Below are 19,365 nucleotides of genomic sequence, written 5' to 3' on the forward strand. Positions count from 1 at the left end.
AGTAGAGCAAGCCCAAACACCAGTCCGTCAGGGAATCCTACTGGGTATAACATCCTGCCTTTCAGAAATCAAAATCAGAGTAATTCAGGTACACGAGACGGGGATAAACATCAAACTTTTCACTTAATGTAACGACACAAATCCTTATGCTGAAAACAAGCAAGAAAAACTAAGAAACATCTAGCACATGGACTGCTCTCAATCAATGGTATACAATATAGAAGTTGATCAGAGTAATGTAGGTAGAAAATCTGGAAGATCTACACGACGGTAGACGGCAGCTCAACGGAGAGAGGTGTCTCTCAGCGTCGTCTTCTGGGCCCCTTCCGTGGCAGGCTCCTCCGCGGGAGTGCGGAGGTAGAGGTGGTACCAGGTGTCCCCTGTACCAGCTAGTCGAAGGGCGTGGGACGTCCGTACCACGACCTTGAAGGGACCATTCCACCTAGGCTCCGTACACTTGCGTTTGATGACCTTGATCTTGACCCTCTCAGTGGACGGAAGGGAATCTGGAGTGGCGGGCTGTCATCCTCGAATCTGTACAGAAGAACTGGCACACAAATTCTGCATTTTGTGTAAAATACCATTTTGGTTTTACGCTGATTTCTTCTTCCAGGGGGGTGTTGATCCTGGGAAGGGGCTGACCTGTATGCAGTTCATAGGGTGAAAAACTCGGTAAAACAGTTTTATTCACGGACATTCGAATGATCATTAACGCTAATTGCAACATGTCAATCCAATTCAATTTGGTCTGTGCACAGATTTTAGCCAATTCGTTTTTGATATTCTGGTTCATCCTTTCAACCTTACCTTGGGACTGAAGATGGTACCCCCAAACCGAACCTGTGTTCTAGTCCAAGAGCATTTTCGACCAAGGCTAAGTGAGTAATTTTAAAATGGGTGTTTTGTCTGACCTAATCTTTTTGGGGAAACCATGTCGGGGAATTAGGTCATTCACAAGCCATTTAATTACTGATTTTGCATCCTCTTTTGAGGTTGGGGTTGCTTCCGGCCAACCACTGTGATTGTCAACACAATTCAGCAAGTATCTTTTCCCTTTCACCGGATTGATCATATCAATGAAGTCAAAAACTATACACGGTTCACCCTCACCTCCTCCCCCTTCTGTTTCTGAAAAAGAGACTGTGTCAGTAATACTATCACTTTCAGAAACATCTAAGAAAACGGTCAGCTAATAGTCAAGTACAGCAAGAGCAGGGGCGGAGGACATGTCATGTTTGAGGTCAATGAAAGTCATTTCAGTCTCTGTGGACCACTGGAGGGTGGTTTTAGTGTAGGGGACCCCTTAGCGAAATCAGAAATAACTCAAACTCAACTAAATCCTACATTTTATGTACCTTATCCAATATGGTGAAAGCTTCAAAATATGCCTATATTTATATCGACACAAATACTAGAAAAATACTAACCTTATGGCGGATGCCTTTGCAGTAGTAATTTTAAATTTTACCACGCCTGGTGGCCACAATAACAAATTAAGTCAAGCTCATGTTGTAGAAAGTCGAATGATGCGGACACGTTTGTTACTGAATACTTTCTATCAGACTTCTGTCATGGCGACTGTGTGTATGTAATAAGCAACTATAATTTTTTGATATGCTTAAATGTAATGTGTCATTTTAGCTCAGCTGTTGTGTAGCTGCTAGCTCCTCGTAGCCTACAGCCGGGGTGTCCAAGGTGCAGCCCATAGCTATGTGTTTAACAGAAAACTTAAACAATAGAAAATGTGGTTTTGGGTGTCGGTGCAATGAGTGGCAGCTACGCCGTATTTTATCATTGGACCTAAGTCTTTGGTTTTGTAGGCGGGGCAAAGAGCAAGGGAACAATGTGGGACAGCCATTGTGTCCATCTTATACTATGCTAGTTGTAGCAAAGATATGTCAACATGAGCAGCCACACCTTGAGTTCCAACATATATAAATATAAAGGAGTCAAAGGCCTCCTGGCATGAACATGAGGCGAGTCGGGTGGCGGTACACACGGAAGCATCTCAGTCAGCCAGGGTTTTCACTGATAGAGCAGTTGGAGATGTCAGCCATTTCTGGTGTTTCAGGCTATGGTATGAGCTCATGGAGGAGCTTTGGTAGTGGTGTCGCAGCTTGGTGGTTGAGCCGTCAGGTAACACCAGGAAGGTTCCTTCTGTGCGATATTGAATGTCAGGGTACAGTCTGTAAAGGAGGTCATTACCAATTAGGCAAGGTGTGTGCAGGTCAACCACGAAGGAGTGCTTCAGCGAGAGTCCAGCAATCTGAACCGGAAGAGGTTTGGTGACCGGTAACATTCTTGTGACCTCAGCAAAGCCTTCGACCTTCAAAAAGGAAGCACACAGTTTCTTTGGTACCTCTGCATTCAGAAATGAGTGGGTGGCACCAGTGTCAATCACAAACTGATAACATTGTCCGTTGACACATATGTCCAGCAGGGGGCCTGTCTGTATTTCCTGCTGGGGCTTCTGCCTTGGGCGTCCTTTGCCATGCCTGTATGATGTTTTGGCTGCAATTGGGAGCCTGTCTCGTTCAGAGGAGTTAGGACATTCACGTTGCCAGTGACCCGGCTGGTCACAGATGAAACAGTTTTCACCCTGTCTTGGCCTTAAAGCACCGTGTCCACCACCCGAGTCCAACCGTCTGGTCGCACGTCTGTTGAGGATTCTTTCCTCCACCTGCTGGGACTCAAAAGCAAGGTCACCCACTGCTGAATATACGCTAGCTGATCTTTGACCTTTTGGTTCTTTTAACTTTTCATCTTCAGCGATCTGTAATTTAAGTAGTTGTTTCCTTGTTACTCTACCACCATCCTGCTCTGTCCAATTTTGCATGTGATGAATAAGATGTCCCTGCCATGTGTTGTTTTTGGCACCGTGTATATCAGGGTTATCATCCATCCTGCGTCTCACCACAGTTGGCATTGCGTCAAGTACTGCTCGTCTAAAAAACTGTCGGTGTTCCCCTTCTTTTTGGGATGCACACCTGTAGCACGTGACCACTGCTCTTTAGCTTGGTCTATAAATACATAAGGTGACTCACCATCTTTCCACCGATATGTAGGAGTGGCATTTTGACACGGAAGAGGAAACAGACTGCGCATAGCAGTAGCTATGCCTCTTATGTACGGTGTTACCGGTGAAGTCGAAGATTCAGCCAATAATCCTGCTTGTTGTTCCATATTTTGGCCATCTTGTGTGGAAACACAACGATACAAAATGCCTCTAAAGTCTGCTACGGAGAGAGTGTATCCCGCTGTTAGTTTGTCTAACGTGTTAAGCCAAAGACTCCCTCCTTCAGACACAGTTGGGAGTTTGTCAACAATGGATTGCATGTCTGCAACAGCAAAAGTCTTATATTTTGAAATTGGCCACTAATTTCAGGAAAAAGTGGATATGCATGTCCTTCTACCTTTTTTGAGCGTGTGTTGTATGCATGTGGGTCATGTGGTTGTTTGTCAATGTAGCCTTCCAGCGAGCCTTTAGCGGTTACAGGAGACCACAAAGTCTGCCTCTGTTGTGTATTATTCAAGAATGTCTGTTGTGCACGTCAGAGGTTGTTATCTACTGGGGGAAAATGGTCAGACGTGCAAAGGAAGGGGTTAAGAATTTGAGCCGATGGCTTAGAGAGGGCGTGTGAGTACCTCCCTCTCTTGGCACTTGAGTAGGGGGCGTTGGCTTAGTCAAAGTCTGGGCGGGTCGTTTGAATAGTCTCGCGCATGCGCTACAGCCCGTCCATTTTATCTTATTCTTCTCTAACTTTCTTTTCTCTTCCGTCAAACTCTTAAATTCTCGAGCACATATCTATAAGCCTTCTTTTAAACCGTTAGGTTCCTCACCCTGTGCTCGAGCCATATCCTTATTTAATTTATCTTGTTCCCCCCCTCCGTCTCTCCCCGCGGACTCCACCGTCACCAATAGCAACACACACACACACACAAGCACGCGCACACACACACACAAGCACGCTTATGCTCTCAGTAGATACACACAAGCACACGTACACACACACACACACACACACACACACACACACACACACACACTCCCACGCAACCAGCAACACACACACACTCGAAAGCTCTTTCTCTGTGTTTCACTTTACCATAAAACTTCCAGTTACTTTTCTTTATTTACCAAACGTTTGAGTTCACGACTTTTCGAGTATTGTAAACTCCCTCTTAACCCTTATTTTTCAAAGAGAGTCTTGTAAACTCCCTTTTAACCCTTTCATGAAACGTTCTCCTTTTAAACTCTTCCCGCTGATTCCATTGTCACCAAAAGCACGTTCAATTGATCATTAAACGGTAGCCATTCATCACATTTCCCCCATCCGCCATCACATTCCTGTTTGTCACACTCCGTAGCCATTGTGTCTTTTATCTCAGAATTTATCATCCCAGACGAAGGGCCTGGAACCCCTTACTTCAGAATTTTTCGTCCCAGACGAAAGGCCTCGAACATGTTACTCGTTTAGGCGACGACCAATGACCCAGGGTGAGCTACACCCAACTATTAGTTTATTCGTCAATGAAACTGCCCGTCACGGTAGTCGAGACACAATGACGCGAGTTGACCACTTATTTACAGCTTTTTATGTAATGGCGGACAAGGGAAAAATGCAATCAATCCATCAAAATGTCCACTCTGTGTCTGGGGTACAAACAGTGTTTGACTTACATACTTCAAGACAGACTCCTAAAGCAGATTTTAGAAAAAGGCTCTGCTTACCTTGTTTTATGTTTGGCCACTATTGAGTCTGTCCAGAAGAGTGTAAGAGGTGTCCAATTCTCAGCGTGTCGCCCGGACGAGCCCCCAAATTGTTGCGTTTTGGACCAGTTGTTCCTCCCAGGGAATTCAAGTCACAAATCGCTCCCAAGCTCTTTACGACACTTAAAGCTGAGTTGAAAAACCAACAGAGACAGAATAGGTATTTTGTAATATATTGGCAAAGCTTTGCAAATATACTTTCACAGAAACAGCATAGAACATTCGGATCACCCCGCTAAAATGGTCTGTCTTCCCAACGCCAAAAACCCCTCTTTTCTTCCCCCTCCCTAGCCATAATACATGCACAACGTCTCCCTAGTCATAATACATTCCAAAGAACTCAAGGTTAACACACACAGTTTACTTGCTAGAGTAAAGAAAGACATTGTAATGGAAAACACGAGCTGTTTTCAAATATGACTATGAAAGAAAATAAGTAACACTAAAATTCGGATATATGTAAATATCTGCCTCCGACAGTATGTATGTATGTATATACTGTGTATGTGTATATATATATATATATATATATATATATATATATATATACAGTACAGGCCAAAAGTCTAGAACCCGTTGGTGGACACCGGCGGTGAGGGATGCCGTCAAGCTGAAGAAGGAGTCCTATCGGGTTCTTTTGGCTCATGGGACTCCTGAGGCAGCGGACAGGTACCGACAGGCCAAGCGGTGTGCGGCTTCAGCAGTCGCGGAGGCAAAAACTCGGACATGGGAGGAGTTCGGGGAAGCCATGGAAAACGACTTCCGGACGGCTTCGAAGCGATTCTGGACCACCATCCGCCGCCTCAGGAAGGGGAAGCAGTGCACTACCAACACCGTGTATGGTGCGGATGGTGTTCTGCTGACCTCGACTGCGGAAGTTGTGGATCGGTGGAGGGAATACTTCGAAGACCTCCTCAATCCCACCAACACGTCTTCCTATGAGGAAGCAGTGCCTGGGGAATCTGTGGTGGGCTCTCCTATTTCTGGGGCTGAGGTTGCTGAGGTAGTTAAAAAGCTCCTCGGTGGCAAGGCCCCGGGGGTGGATGAGATCCGCCCGGAGTTCCTTAAGGCTCTGGATGCTGTAGGGCTGTCTTGGTTGACAAGACTCTGCAGCATCGCGTGGACATCGGGGGCAGTACCTCTGGATTGGCAGACCGGGGTGGTGGTTCCTCTCTTTAAAAAGGGGAACCGGAGGGTGTGTTCTAACTATCGTGGGATCACACTCCTCAGCCTTCCCGGTAAGGTCTATTCAGGTGTACTGGAGAGGAGGCTACGCCGGATAGTCGAACCTCGGATTCAGGAGGAACAGTGTGGTTTTCGTCCTGGTCGTGGAACTGTGGACCAGCTCTATACTCTCGGCAGGGTCCTTGAGGGTGCATGGGAGTTTGCCCAACCAGTCTACATGTGCTTTGTGGACTTGGAGAAGGCATTCGACCGTGTCCCTCGGGAAGTCCTGTGGGGAGTGCTCAGAGAGTATGGGGTTTCGGACTGTCTGATTGTGGCGGTCCGCTCCCTGTATGATCAGTGTCAGAGCTTGGTTCGCATTGCCGGCAGTAAGTCGGACACGTTTCCGGTGAGGGTTGGACTCCGCCAAGGCTGCCCTTTGTCACCGATTCTGTTCATAACTTTTATGGACAGAATTTCTAGGCGCAGTCAAGGCGTTGAGGGGATCCGGTTTGGTGGCTGCAGGATTAGGTCTCTGCTTTTTGCAGATGATTTGGTCCTGATGGCTTCATCCGGCCAGGATCTTCAGCTCTCACTGGATCGGTTCGCAGCTGAGTGTGAAGCGACTGGGATGAGAATCAGCACCTCCAAGTCCGAGTCCATGGTTCTCACCCGGAAAAGGGTGGAGTGCCATCTCCGGGTTGGGGAGGAGATCTTGCCCCAAGTGGAGGAGTTCAAGTACCTCGGAGTCTTGTTCACGAGTGAGGGAAGAGTGGATCGTGAGATCGACAGGCGGATCGGTGCGGCGTCTTCAGTAATGCGGACGCTGTATCGATCCGTTGTGGTGAAGAAGGAGCTGAGCCGGAAGGCAAAGCTCTCAATTTACTGGTCGATCTACGTTCCCATCCTCACCTATGGCCATGAGCTTTGGGTTATGACCGAAAGGACAAGATCACGGGTACAAGCGGCCGAAATGAGTTTCCTCCGCCGGGTGGCGGGGCTCTCCCTTAGAGATAGGGTGAGAAGCTCTGTCATCCGGGGGGAGCTCAAAGTAAAGCCGCTGCTCCTCCGCATCGAGAGGAGCCAGATGAGGTGGTTCGGGCATCTGGTCAGGATGCCACCCGAGCGCCTCCCTAAGGAGGTGTTTAGGGCATGTCCGACCGGTAGGAGGCCACGAGGAAGACCCAGGACACGTTGGGAAGACTATGTCTCCCGGCTGGCCTGGGAACGCCTCGGGATCCCCCGGGAGGAGCTGGACGAAGTGGCTGGGGAGAGGGAAGTCTGGGCTTCCCTGCTTAGGCTGCTGCCCCCGCGACCCGACCTCGGATAAGCGGAAGAAGATGGATGGATGGATGGAGGCCAAAAGTTTGGACACACCTTTTCATTCAATGCGTTTTCTTTATTTTCATGACTATTTACATTGTAGATTGTCACTGAAGGCATCAAAACTATGAATGAACACATGTGGAGTTATGTACTTAACAAAAAAAGGTGAAATAACTGAAAACATGTTTTATAATATAGTTTCTTCAAAATATCCACCCTTTGCTCTGATTATTGCTTTGCACACTCTTGGCATTCTCTCGATGAGCTTCAAGAGGTAGTCAACCTGAAATGGTTTTCACTTCACAGGTGTGCTTGAAGCTCATCAAGAGAATGCCAAGCGAGCAGGGTTTTTAACCTTTTTGACCTCGGGGCCCAGAGACGTCGAATTGGGGGGAAAGGTGATGACAATTCTGAGGGACCACAGCCCCCTGGGGCCCACACACAGCCCCCTGGAGCCCACACACAGCCCCCAGTAGCCTATGTGACAAAATGATTATGCATACACTGAACTAACAAATATATTCATACGAATGAATTTGAATTTAAAAAAGCCACAAGTCACACAATATTCTAATTTTAATCATTTTAATAATGGCCCCTCCTAAAAAATGGTTTGGTCAACAGATTTCACACCAACATTCCATCTAAGTACCGTGGGGAGACTCCGGACCTGGCTCCTCCTCCGTCTGACCAGGTTCTGCAGCTTGCCCAACAAAGACTTGTATCAGCTGTCGTTCCCGAGCTTCACTTCACTTGTTACCCTCAAAGCAGGCCAACTTAGTCTGGTGGATCTTCGAGTTCTTGTAGACCTTGCCATTTATACAGGTGCACTCATAATCTGTTGTCCATTTGCTTGGGTCATTATCAGTAATTCCGTCCGGTTGGACTCATCCTCCCCCAGTTTTTGTTAATTGTAAAAAAGGAAACAAATTGGATGTATTACACTCGGCATTGTTAAGAACACTGTGAAACAAGAAAATTGAAGGTGGCAATGAATTGGGTATAGAGGCCCACACCGATGTTCTTTCAGGGAGCCCAGAATTTCTAGCAACGGCCATGCAAGCATCTTTCGCTTTTTCTTTTATCAATCAATCAATCAATGTTTATTTATATAGCCCTAAATCACAAGTGTCTGAAAGGGCTGCACAAGCCACAACGACATCCTCGGTACAGAGCCCACATAAGGGTAAGGAAAAACTCACCCCAGTGGGACGTCGATGTGAATGACTATGAGAAACCTTAGAGAGGACCGCATATGTGGGTAACCCCCACCCCCCTCTAGGGGAGAGCGAAAGCAATGAATGTCAAGTGGGTCTGACATAATATTGTGAAAGTCCAGTCCATAGTGGATCCAACACAACAGTGAGAGTCCAGTCCATAGTGGGGCCAGCAGGAAACCATCCCGAGCGGAGACGGGTCAGCAGCACAGAGATGTCCCCAACCGATGCACAGGCGAGCGGTCCACCCCGGGTCCCGACTCTGGACAGCCAGCACTTCATCCATGGCCACCGGACCTGTGTAACTCCCCCTCCACAAGGGACAGGAGGGCAGAGGATAAAAGAAAAGAAAAGAAACGGCAGATCAACTGGTCTAAAAGGGGGTCTATTTAAAGGCTAGAGTATACAAATGAGTTTTAAGATGGGACTTAAATGTTTGACTTTTTTGTGTATTTTCCTGTGATGTTACCACAGAATGTTACCAGTGATGGTAAATAGAAAAAGCATGAACATTGAAATAAAGAAATTGAACTTTTTTGCGACATATGCAGTACATAATTTTTTTCACCTCGTTGGCTGCTCTGTGCACTGTCGCCTGCTAAGATGTCACATGCAGCTATCGCCATCACATGTACACAACCCTCAGTGGAAACTCAAGCCAAACCAAGTATTACAATTCAAAATTGCACTAAACCGTACCGTACCAAGAGCTTACAATGATGACTTGTGTTTGTTTTTGTCCTGCAGTACCGAGCAACAACGTGATCATGCAGCAGCTGAAGAAGAAAAATGTCAAGATTCTGTCTGAGAAAGTCCTGCTGCTCCTCAATAGAGGAGGTGATATATTTGATTAACTCCCTTACTCACTAAATCACATCACTACATTGTTCACTACGATACATTGCTACATTGTTTATTACATCACATCACATCACTATATTGTTTATTACTACATTTTTTACCGCATTACATCACTACATTTTTCACAACACTACACAACTGTATTTTATCACGTCTCTACATTGTTAGCTTCATCACTACCTGACATCACTACGTCTTTCACTACATGACATCATGTCATTGTTCACTTAACCACTAACATCAATACATTGTTCACTACATTACATTGCTTACTACATTACACCTCTACATTGCTTACTACATTTTGTTTGCCTCATCACTACATTGTTCACTTCATCAGTACATGACATCAATACATTGTTCACAACATTACACCACTACATTGCTGACCTCATTACATCTCTACATTGTTCACTTCATCACTACTTGACATCACTGCATTGTTTACTACATTGCATCACTGCATTGTTTACTACATTGCATCACTACATTGTTCACCACATTACTTCACTACATTGTTTGCTTCATCACTACATTACATCACTACATTGTTCCATCACTACTTGACATCACTACATTGTTTACTACATTACATCACTACATTATTGCACTATGTTGTTTGTTTCAGCACTGCATGACATCACTACATTGTTCACCTCATTACTTAAATAAATGATAAATGGGTTGTACTTGTATAGCGCTTTTCTACCTTCAAGGTACTCAAAGCGCTTTGACACTACTTCCACATTTACCCATTCACACACACATTCACACACTGATGGAGGGAGCTGCCATGCAAGGCGCTAACCAGCACCCATCAGGAGCAAGGGTGAAGTGTCTTGCTCAGGACACAACGGACATGACGAGGTTGGTACTAGGTGGGGATTGAACCAGGGACCCTCGGGTCGCGCACGGCCATTCTTCCACTGCGCCACGCCGCCCCTACTTCACTACATTGTTTGCTTCGTCACTGCATTACATCACTACATTGTTCTATCACTACTTGACGTCACTACATTGTTTACTACATTACATCACTACATGTTCACTACATTATTTCACTATGTTGTTTGCTTCATCACTACATGACATCACTACATTGTTAACTCCATGACATCACTACATTGTTCACTACATGACATGACTACATTGTTCACAACATTACACCACTACATTGCTTACTAAATTACATCACTACATTGTATACCACATTGTTCACTGTATGACAACATTACATTGTTCACTAAGTTACACCTCTACATTGCTTATTACATTACGTTGCTACATTGTTCACTTCATCACTACTTGACATCACTAAATAGTTTACTACATTATATCACTACATTGTCCACTACATTGTTCACGACATTACACCACTACATTGCTTGCTTCATCACTAAATGACATGACTACATTGTTCACTTCATCACTACTTAACATCACTACATAGTTTACTACATTACATCACTACATTGTCCACTACATTGTTCACTACATTACACCACTACATTGCTTGCTTCATCACTAAATGACATGACTACATTGTTCACTTCATCACTACATTCTTCACTATATTACACCACTACATTGCTTACTACATTACACCACTACATTGCTCACTACATTAAATCACTACATTGTTCACCACATGGTTCACTGCATGTCAACGCTACAATTTTTAACTACATTGCACCACTGAAGTTACCGGTAATTTAATTATATTTATATAGCACTTTACCCATTATCTAAGTTACATTTAAACAAGTGAGGGTGACACTGGGAGCAGGTGGGTAAAGTGTCTTGCCCAAGGGCACAAGGGCAGTGACTAGGATGGCGGAAGCGAGGATCGAACCTGGAACCCTGAAGTTGCTCTACCAACCGAACCACGCCGCCCCACTACATTGCTTACATGACACCACTACATTGTTCACTTCATCACTACATGACATCACTCCATTGTTCACTATATTACCCGACTACATTACATCACTACATTGTCCACTACATTACATCACTACACTGTTCACCGCATGACATCACTGCATAGTTCAATAACACTGCATATTATCCTGTGCAGATGACCCAGTATGCATGTTCAAACACATGCCACCCGCCCCGCACTCGGTGCTGAAATTCCTGCAGGACGTCTTCGCTATTCGAGAGACGGCCAACATCTTCTACCGCACGGACATGATGGTGATGATTGACATCGCCGTGAGGCAGATCTCTGATCTTTCACCTGGAGATAAAGTAAGTACAGTTTTTTTTGGTTTTGGTTAGTTATGAAGCCTAATGTCACTTCCAGGCTACTTACTACTCATACCAATAAATGAAAGATTGAATCAGATTGACTTTTACATGGATGGGAGTCTTTTGAAATGATAGTTATTAATTTCACACTTATATTTAATAACTTAAACTGAAGTTGAGTAGAGCCATGTGATTTCTCCCAACCAATCAGTGAAGAAAGGTGATGATCAAAGGAAATAATATTTTAAAATGTATTTACTGTAATTGAGAAAAAGTCTTAGAATATGCTGCAGTATATATATTTTTTAAAAGTTGTCAAACTCTGAGTGATACATTCAGGGTTGTAACCCAGCAACAGAGACAACTTAGCAAGTTATATACATAAAACAATAAGGAAGACAAGTTTCTTACTTGGGTTACTTATTTTTTAGATAATTGTGTAAATAAAATATACATTTACAAAATGTAATTTGTCATTAAAGCAAACATAGCTTCAGTATTTTTCTGTAATTGTTATGAATTATTTTAGTGTGCAAGTTTCTAAAACGTTTTATTTGACCCCATTTGGTGAGATCTGGCGTGCAAAATATGAATGCAAAGTGTAATAAACACCTACAATATGATAATATTATCACTAATATTATCACATTATTTATCCACTTCCTTGCACTTGTCTGGTCTCCAATTTATTTATCTATTTTTGCTAAATTTAAAAAAAATAATTTTGTTTTTACCTTTTTTTTTGCTTTAGAAAACATACACTTGTTTAATACTTTCTCTTTCCACAGTGTTGTGCAGCCATAAAGCCAATATTTCCTGAAGTATCCCCCATTTCCTTACTTTATTCTCACTATCTGTGTTCACAGCTGCGGATGGAGTATCTCTCCCTCATGCACTCCATCATAGGCTCAACCGATTACTTCGAGCACCAGCACCGGCTCTCCGACTTGCAGGGGGCGTTGCAGGGTATTCTCAGGGAGGAAGACGACCCTGGCGAAGATGAAGGGACTGCTACAGCGAAACAGATGGATAAGCTAATTGTACAGCAGATTTACAAAGAGTTCCTGCAGATGAACCAAGTCTAACCATAGCAGTATCACACGCACGCTTATACACTTACACATTCACTTACACACAGTAGTCGAATGCAGGGAGGCACAGTGTAGAAAATAATGCCCTTTTGGATGCTGAGTGCCATTCACTCAAAGTATGCTGATAGATGCAATTACTACTAATGCCAGTGTTTCCTAGGACGCGTAGTCCACTGCTGCAGTATGCATGCGATGTGGGGGAATTCTTACAGATTTGACCATTTCGAATGATGACTATTATTTTTGAATGATGTGTTGTGCTTGCTTGAGTGTTGAGAAAATTCACAAAATGTCAGTGAGGTTTAGTCTTAGCTGTAATATAGAATCGGCCAAAACAAAAAGCTGTTTGACAGTGATTTGTTCGCAATAATGAGCCCTAATAGTTGCTTTTTTGTTACTTAAAGGTCCCATATCATGCCATTTTTTATTTTTAATAAGTATCAGAGGTGCCACAATTGTGTATTGGGATTGTGTTGTCTTAAATCTAGCCTAAATGCTAAGATTCAGACATTTAACAGTGCTGTGTGTGTGTAGCTTTAATGCTAATGAGCTATGTTTATCCATGCCAACTCGCCTAGAAGTGCTATACTGCTTTTTATCCACTTTTGTCCAGCATAGTAGATACCAAACATTACATTCAATGTAACATTAAGGAGTGTGAAAGGAGGACACAAACATTAGTAATACTAACATAGCTATGTGAGCTACATGCTAACATTATGCTCGCATTTTAACAGCGAGGTCATGCTAGGTTATCATATTTGCCGTAGAAAAACAACATAATCAAAAAATGTTGTTTGTAGCTGATTGATGGATGGTTGGCATTTTAAGATGTGTAGCGAAGCCTTTTTTTTTGCGTTCCTAAATAGGATCTAGTATTTTGCATAATATGGGACTTTGAAAGTAACATAAATTAACCAAAAATGCACATAACCTTTTGCAATAGTGCCATGTAATGACTATAAGAGTAATGTGAGCCACTGAGAGCATTATTTTCCTTAAAGAAATTAATATATATTCTTTTAAAACTGACTTTACCCTGCCTAAGGCAGGTCATCCAAGTTTCTGACTGGACTAACTTGTATCATTCATTATTCCTGAAGTTTACAATCAAGCAGAACCAGATTAACATGTTGGCGCATATCGTTAAGTTGTGTACTTACTCATACAAAGCTCCTCAAGCATCAGGGTCATATCTTAGGGGCCTGAAGTCCTTGTTTTTCCACATTGCTGCTTTTAAACTCCAATAGAGGTGTGTAGCTTCTGCTGACATTCTGTACTTAATATGTGAGCGAACACAGCTGTTATCACCCACCGAAACTCAAGACAACATTATTAAAGGTTAATAATTTAACATTTTTACATGATTTATTCACATTGTATCATAATCAGTGGTGTTCTTTTATTTTACAAGTTGACGTTGTCTTTTTTTGTGTCTGTGACATGGTTACATTATTTTTATATTGTGGACATAATCCTGCAGTGATATCAGTGTTTTTATTGTGTTCAAAAGTCAACCATTTGTGAGTTTACAGCAAGGGTGAAAGAAGTGAATGTCCTCTTCCTTGTTTACATAAAACATCATTCAAGAGTAAAACTAATAAAGTTATTTTTAAAAGTGGAAGTTGTTTGTTTTGGCATATTTGACAAATTGACAGTACAATTAGTATGTGATTATTAACCAATATTAAAAAATGTATAAACAGGGGCCAATATTGCAGAAATACTGAACATTTTCATCATTTATGATTTTGTAATTTTGCCTTTATTTTCTTTATTATGATTCTAATCAGAATAAAACAGAGGACGACGCTTTATTGCAAATATATGTTATTATGTAGTAATATAACAATATAAGACAGTATACCAACAAAATATAACATATTATTCAATTATTCAATTCATTACATACAAAAAGTTACAATTGAAAACATTCAAACAAAACAAAAATATTGATATTTAGATCTATCTGGCCACCGCAACCATATTTAATATTGTCTATTTTAGATAAACCCTTTCAATGATGTAATAGTTTTAACACTCACGGAATCCATGGGCAACAATATAAATATTTGGGCCATAAACTAAAAAAAACCTTCGTCGTATTTTTATTTAATTCTTAATATGTTTGCAAACCGGATGAAGTTAAGTCCTCAACTAAACCGTGTTTAACCCGGAAAACCAACCGTGACGCACCGGACTCACCGGTGTGTGTGACGTGTTGCAGTCAAATGTATCCGGCTCAGTAAGTGGGTGAAAGGTTCAGTGATTAACCGGGACAGTTTCTCCTTCAGCTGCGACCAACCAGGTGAGTTATCCCTCTCATATTTATATTCCGACCCTTAATATCTATCGTCGCCTTTATTTGTTTTTGTTTGTGTTGTATTCCTCCAAAAGTGTAAATCCAAAATGTCGAAACAGCCGCAGCCAATCAGTCCCATGAAGAACTTCTTCGCTGGAGGTTTCGGTGGAGTCTGCCTCGTCTTTGCGGGTCACCCTCTCGACACAATTAAAGTAAAATCATATGTGTTTTTTGTTTATAATTATTATTTTTTAAATCATTTTTATTATTGCACTGTTGTACATTGTGTCACATTTGAAGGCTATCCGGTACAAACAGGAAAACAGCGACTGGACATTAGCAACATGGTTCCGACTTTAAAGGTTATCATGGCTTTTATTTTGCCTAAAAGTCATAATTCTGTGTTTTAATTCGTAATTCGTATTTAAACTTCATTAAGTACACGGTGTACTTACTGTGAGAATTTAAAATTTTGACAGTGAAAATCCACATCGGAAATGACCATCACATTATTTATCCACTTCCTTGCACTTGTCTGGTCTCCTTTTTAATTCTGAATTGCGGCCGTTTGAGTTAGTCCCGCCAAGATGGCGATGATTGATTTTTCAAAAATAGATTTTAGTTTGAATAACAATGAAATACAAAACGGATCTCACACGTACAACAATCGCAATGGAATTATGGATAGCAATGTCATCTGTGCTATTCCATCCATCCATTTCCTACCGCTTGTCCCTTTCGGAGTCGCGGGGGGTGCTGGAGCCTATCTCAGCTGCATTCGGGCGGAAGGCGGGTTACACCCTGGACAAGTCGCCACCACATCGCAGGGCCAACACAGATAGACAGACAACATTCACAATTGTCATGCATTAAAACACTTGATTATTTGTGGAGGCCCACCACAAAAAAATTAAGACCGCCTCAAGTAGATTTGGCACAACCTGTTCACTCTTGCTCATGAACGCATTAAAATGCACCTGGTCTGCCAGAGAATAACAAGACGTAGCGATAGGGATCAATGTTACCAATGTAGCGACTTTGCAGGTTTTCAAACCTCTCTAGATACTCTTAAAAAAAGAAAAGAAAAAATATATATATTTTGGAGACTGAAACAAAAGCAGTTTCGCTGTTGTCAACGAGCAGCAGGTGCTGCTACTGTGGGTTGGCTCCACTGTCTAAAAATGCCTCATGATGGCAAGCTCAAGTTTGCATCTTATTTGTAGGTTTAAACACATTTGTTATCCTTTCCATGTTTTTTTACTAGCTTTTTGCTCGTGCATCTCAGCCAATTATGCAAACTACAATTATGTCAATTCAGCGTGAAAAGAGAAACTATTTGCCTTATGTGACATGGCTCTTGAGTTGTGAAATGAAAGTTTTACAACGTGTTGTATTTACGTCAATTACATTGTAGAAATAAGGCCATTGCTTTCATATCAATTAGTGTATCAAACGTATTTAAAAGTGAAGCAATGTTCCAGAAAAAAGTGGGGATGGGAGATTTTGTAAAAGTGATGATTGAGGGTATTTAGGGCGCATCGCTGCATACTCACCGCTTGATGTTTTAAATACAACATTTGAGTATGACAGCCCAATTACTCCTCACTGGAACACAGTGATGCAGTCAAAATGCTGCGTGGAAGTGTGCGCAGAAGTGAAACACAGCCTTCCCCATGTTGCTGCTGCACTTTGACCCACTTTATCACGAGGGCATTCTAGCTCAATGCAGACCTGTTTTTCATCCTACTTATTGGTCATCTTATACCGGGCCAATTCAACTGGCAGTCTGCTCTTCATTTGGCCCGCCGAACATCGCCCACATAGGTTTGGTGAAACCATTTAAACTAGGGTTGATCATGTATGCAATACTCCCGCCACCACGCAGGGGGAAACAGCGAGACATGTCACAATGAAGCAGCAGTGGCGTGTGTAGAAGAAGACTACTCATTCAACCCTGAAAAAAAATCTAAATAAATAGCAAAACTCTGACTTTTAACAACAACGACACAACAAATTATGATTGTTCTGTCCCGAGCAAGTGCTCGAGTCATTGTTTTTTGGCTGACTTTTGAAGCGATGGACACATTGGTCCAGACAAGCAGCAACAATGGTAGAAATCCTAGCGTGTAAGCTTCATCACGAAACTCGGTCAAAAATTTGTAAGTAGATATAATTTGTGTATAAATATTTTTAGTTTGTTTTGTATTGAAATTGCTGACATGGTGATGTCTTTTGTGTTTGTGGTTATGTTGGTATTTGTCTGAAAGCAACCATGCATACCAAACCTCGTTTAATACATGTAGCGCTAAATTTGACCAGTAGAGGGCGACAACGCTACACCTTAGGTTTAATTGTGGTAAGTCACATACATTGTGTGCAATGTTTGGTGTGTGAATGTTGTGTAATTTCTATATGTGTAAACATTTGTAGTTTATTTTGTGGATATATTAACACTAAACCTTCTATTTGATTTATGCAAAATACACAATGGACATTATTTATGTAAAATACACAACAGATGTTATATATACACTATATATTGTCAGTCTTACAAACCTAAATGAAGGAATAAGTGTAAAGAAATAAAACTGAGGAAGGAAAACAATGCAAAAGAAGTAACATCAATCCTCAACAAAGCTGCCAGAGGTTCTGTTTGTTAATGCTTTTAACTATGCACGCGCTGGAAACAAGTAGCGAGAGCAGAATAATTAATTTATTGGCAGTGCAGTGTGAAAGCCGATGTGTGTACTTTGCAATTAAGTAAACGCAGTCTCATCGGAATATAACCTGCGGAGGCACTTTCTGACGAAACATCCACATTTTGATGTCCGTCCCCTGAGCCCTTGGGCTCTTGAAACTGCGGCCCTTGTCATTATGTAGTTGAATAGCCCTGTGCTATACCACTGCTAGTTGATGTATGCATTACATTTTCAGTCATGGTGTTTATAATGGTGGTGGTGATAGTGTACAACCGTGCTGCATTTAAGTCCATTACAGTCGCAACATCAACCACAGCCACAATCATACACATACTGCACTGTTGTTTATGAAAAAAGTAGTACATCTGTTTTAAGGTTTTAGCTTTTTTAACTTCATGCAAATGTCTTTACGCAGGTGCGTTTACAGACTCAAGCAAAGCCCAAACCAGGAGAGAGTCTGATGTATGCTGGGACCATTGATTGTTTTAAAAAGACTTTAGCCAAAGAGGTGAGCATTCCGAATACCGTAACTACCACTACTACTACTGCTACTACTACTACTACTACTACTACTGCATTTCCTCATATAGTGGCAATGGGTTGTTTATTTTCTCAACTGCAGGGAATATCAGGTGTCTGTGGTTCTCAAACTGCTACTTATTGTGGTCTGCAGTTCGTTTTCTATTGGTCAGTGGCACGTTGTAGAAATAAAATTAAAAAAACATAGATGGTGAAAATATTTTTTTTAAATGGCTAATGACACAATGTGAAAAAGCTGAAATGTTAATACAGTGGTGCCTCAACTTAAAAGTGCCCCAATTTAAGAGTGTTTTGAGATAAAGGCTGTCTCTTTGCTTATTGTTATGCTACAAGCAAAAGCAGAGTCGCAAGCCAAAATTGGAGTTGCCAGCACCCCTGCTATTAGTTGGCATAGCAAATAGCAGAGGTGGGACCAAGTCATTGTTTTGCAAGTCACAAGTAAGTCTCAAGTCTTTGCCCTCAAGTCCGAGTCAAGTCCCGAGTCAAGACAGGCAAGCCCCGAGTCAAGTCCAAAGTCAAGACTGGAAAGTCTCAAGTCAAGTCCTAAGTCCTGCATTTTGAGTTTCGAGTCCTTTCAAGTCCTTTTAACCACAGACTAATATATTAACACAGATTGTGTATGCTTTTCAAATGCTGTATTTATTTATTAAAACAAGTGCATTTTAAATTGCAGGAAAGAAAATTGTGCTGACATTGCACTTTATAATAGCACTATTAACCAGTCATTTTAAACATTAACTCATTCCTTTACAGAACAAACACATTGAAAAATAAAGTGCAAATGTACTTATTTGTACAAAAGTGTTAACATTGAAAAAACATGACATATACGTGAACATAACAAAAAAGTTGTACTTTTTATATGTCAGGGCCCTATGCTGCATTGCATTTGCAAAAGACCAAATTAGCCAAGAGTCTGTCAGTCATTTGTGCACGATGAGGGCGTAGTATGATGCCACCATGGCTGAAAACTCGCTCCACTGGAGGCAGGCACTGCCAAGACTCTCATGGCCACTCAGAACAGTAAAGGAAGAGTCTTCATGTTCAATGCCCAGAACAAAAGGGGGAGAGAGTTTTTTTGGGTTGGTGCACTACTTGTAAGTGTATCTTGTGTTTTTTATGTTGATTTAATTTAAAAAATAAA

General features: G+C 42.0%; 2 protein-coding genes across 4 annotated transcripts in view; both read left to right on the plus strand.

Moving 5' to 3' along the window:
- nckipsd (NCK interacting protein with SH3 domain) overlaps positions 1-14,296 on the plus strand; it is a 39,767-nt gene extending 25,471 nt beyond the window's left edge. The window contains exons 11-13 of one of the 2 annotated variants that reach the window (XM_061932182.2): positions 9,226-9,315; positions 11,417-11,589; positions 12,456-14,296. In XM_061932182.2, coding sequence (XP_061788166.1) covers positions 9,226-9,315; positions 11,417-11,589; positions 12,456-12,674 — 482 coding nt within the window. In that variant the 3' untranslated portion in view covers positions 12,675-14,296. Of the gene's footprint in view, positions 1-7,885; positions 9,195-9,225; positions 9,316-11,416; positions 11,590-12,455 lie in introns of those variants that run through there. The other variant, XM_061932183.2, reaches the window with a different exon arrangement.
- A 558-nt stretch (positions 14,297-14,854) lies between these two features.
- The window catches only part of LOC133578231 (mitochondrial carnitine/acylcarnitine carrier protein-like), a 36,925-nt gene continuing 32,414 nt past the window's right edge, over positions 14,855-19,365 (plus strand). For both annotated transcript variants that reach the window (XM_061932448.2, XM_061932486.2), the window contains exons 1-3: positions 14,855-14,988; positions 15,078-15,194; positions 18,097-18,189. In XM_061932448.2, the coding sequence (XP_061788432.2) occupies positions 15,090-15,194; positions 18,097-18,189 (198 nt within the window). In that variant the 5' untranslated portion in view covers positions 14,855-14,988; positions 15,078-15,089. The remainder of the gene's footprint in view (positions 14,989-15,077; positions 15,195-18,096; positions 18,190-19,365) is intronic.

This window comes from Nerophis lumbriciformis, linkage group LG38 (assembly GCF_033978685.3).
Source record: "Nerophis lumbriciformis linkage group LG38, RoL_Nlum_v2.1, whole genome shotgun sequence".
Classification (NCBI taxonomy): Eukaryota; Metazoa; Chordata; class Actinopteri; order Syngnathiformes; family Syngnathidae; genus Nerophis; species Nerophis lumbriciformis.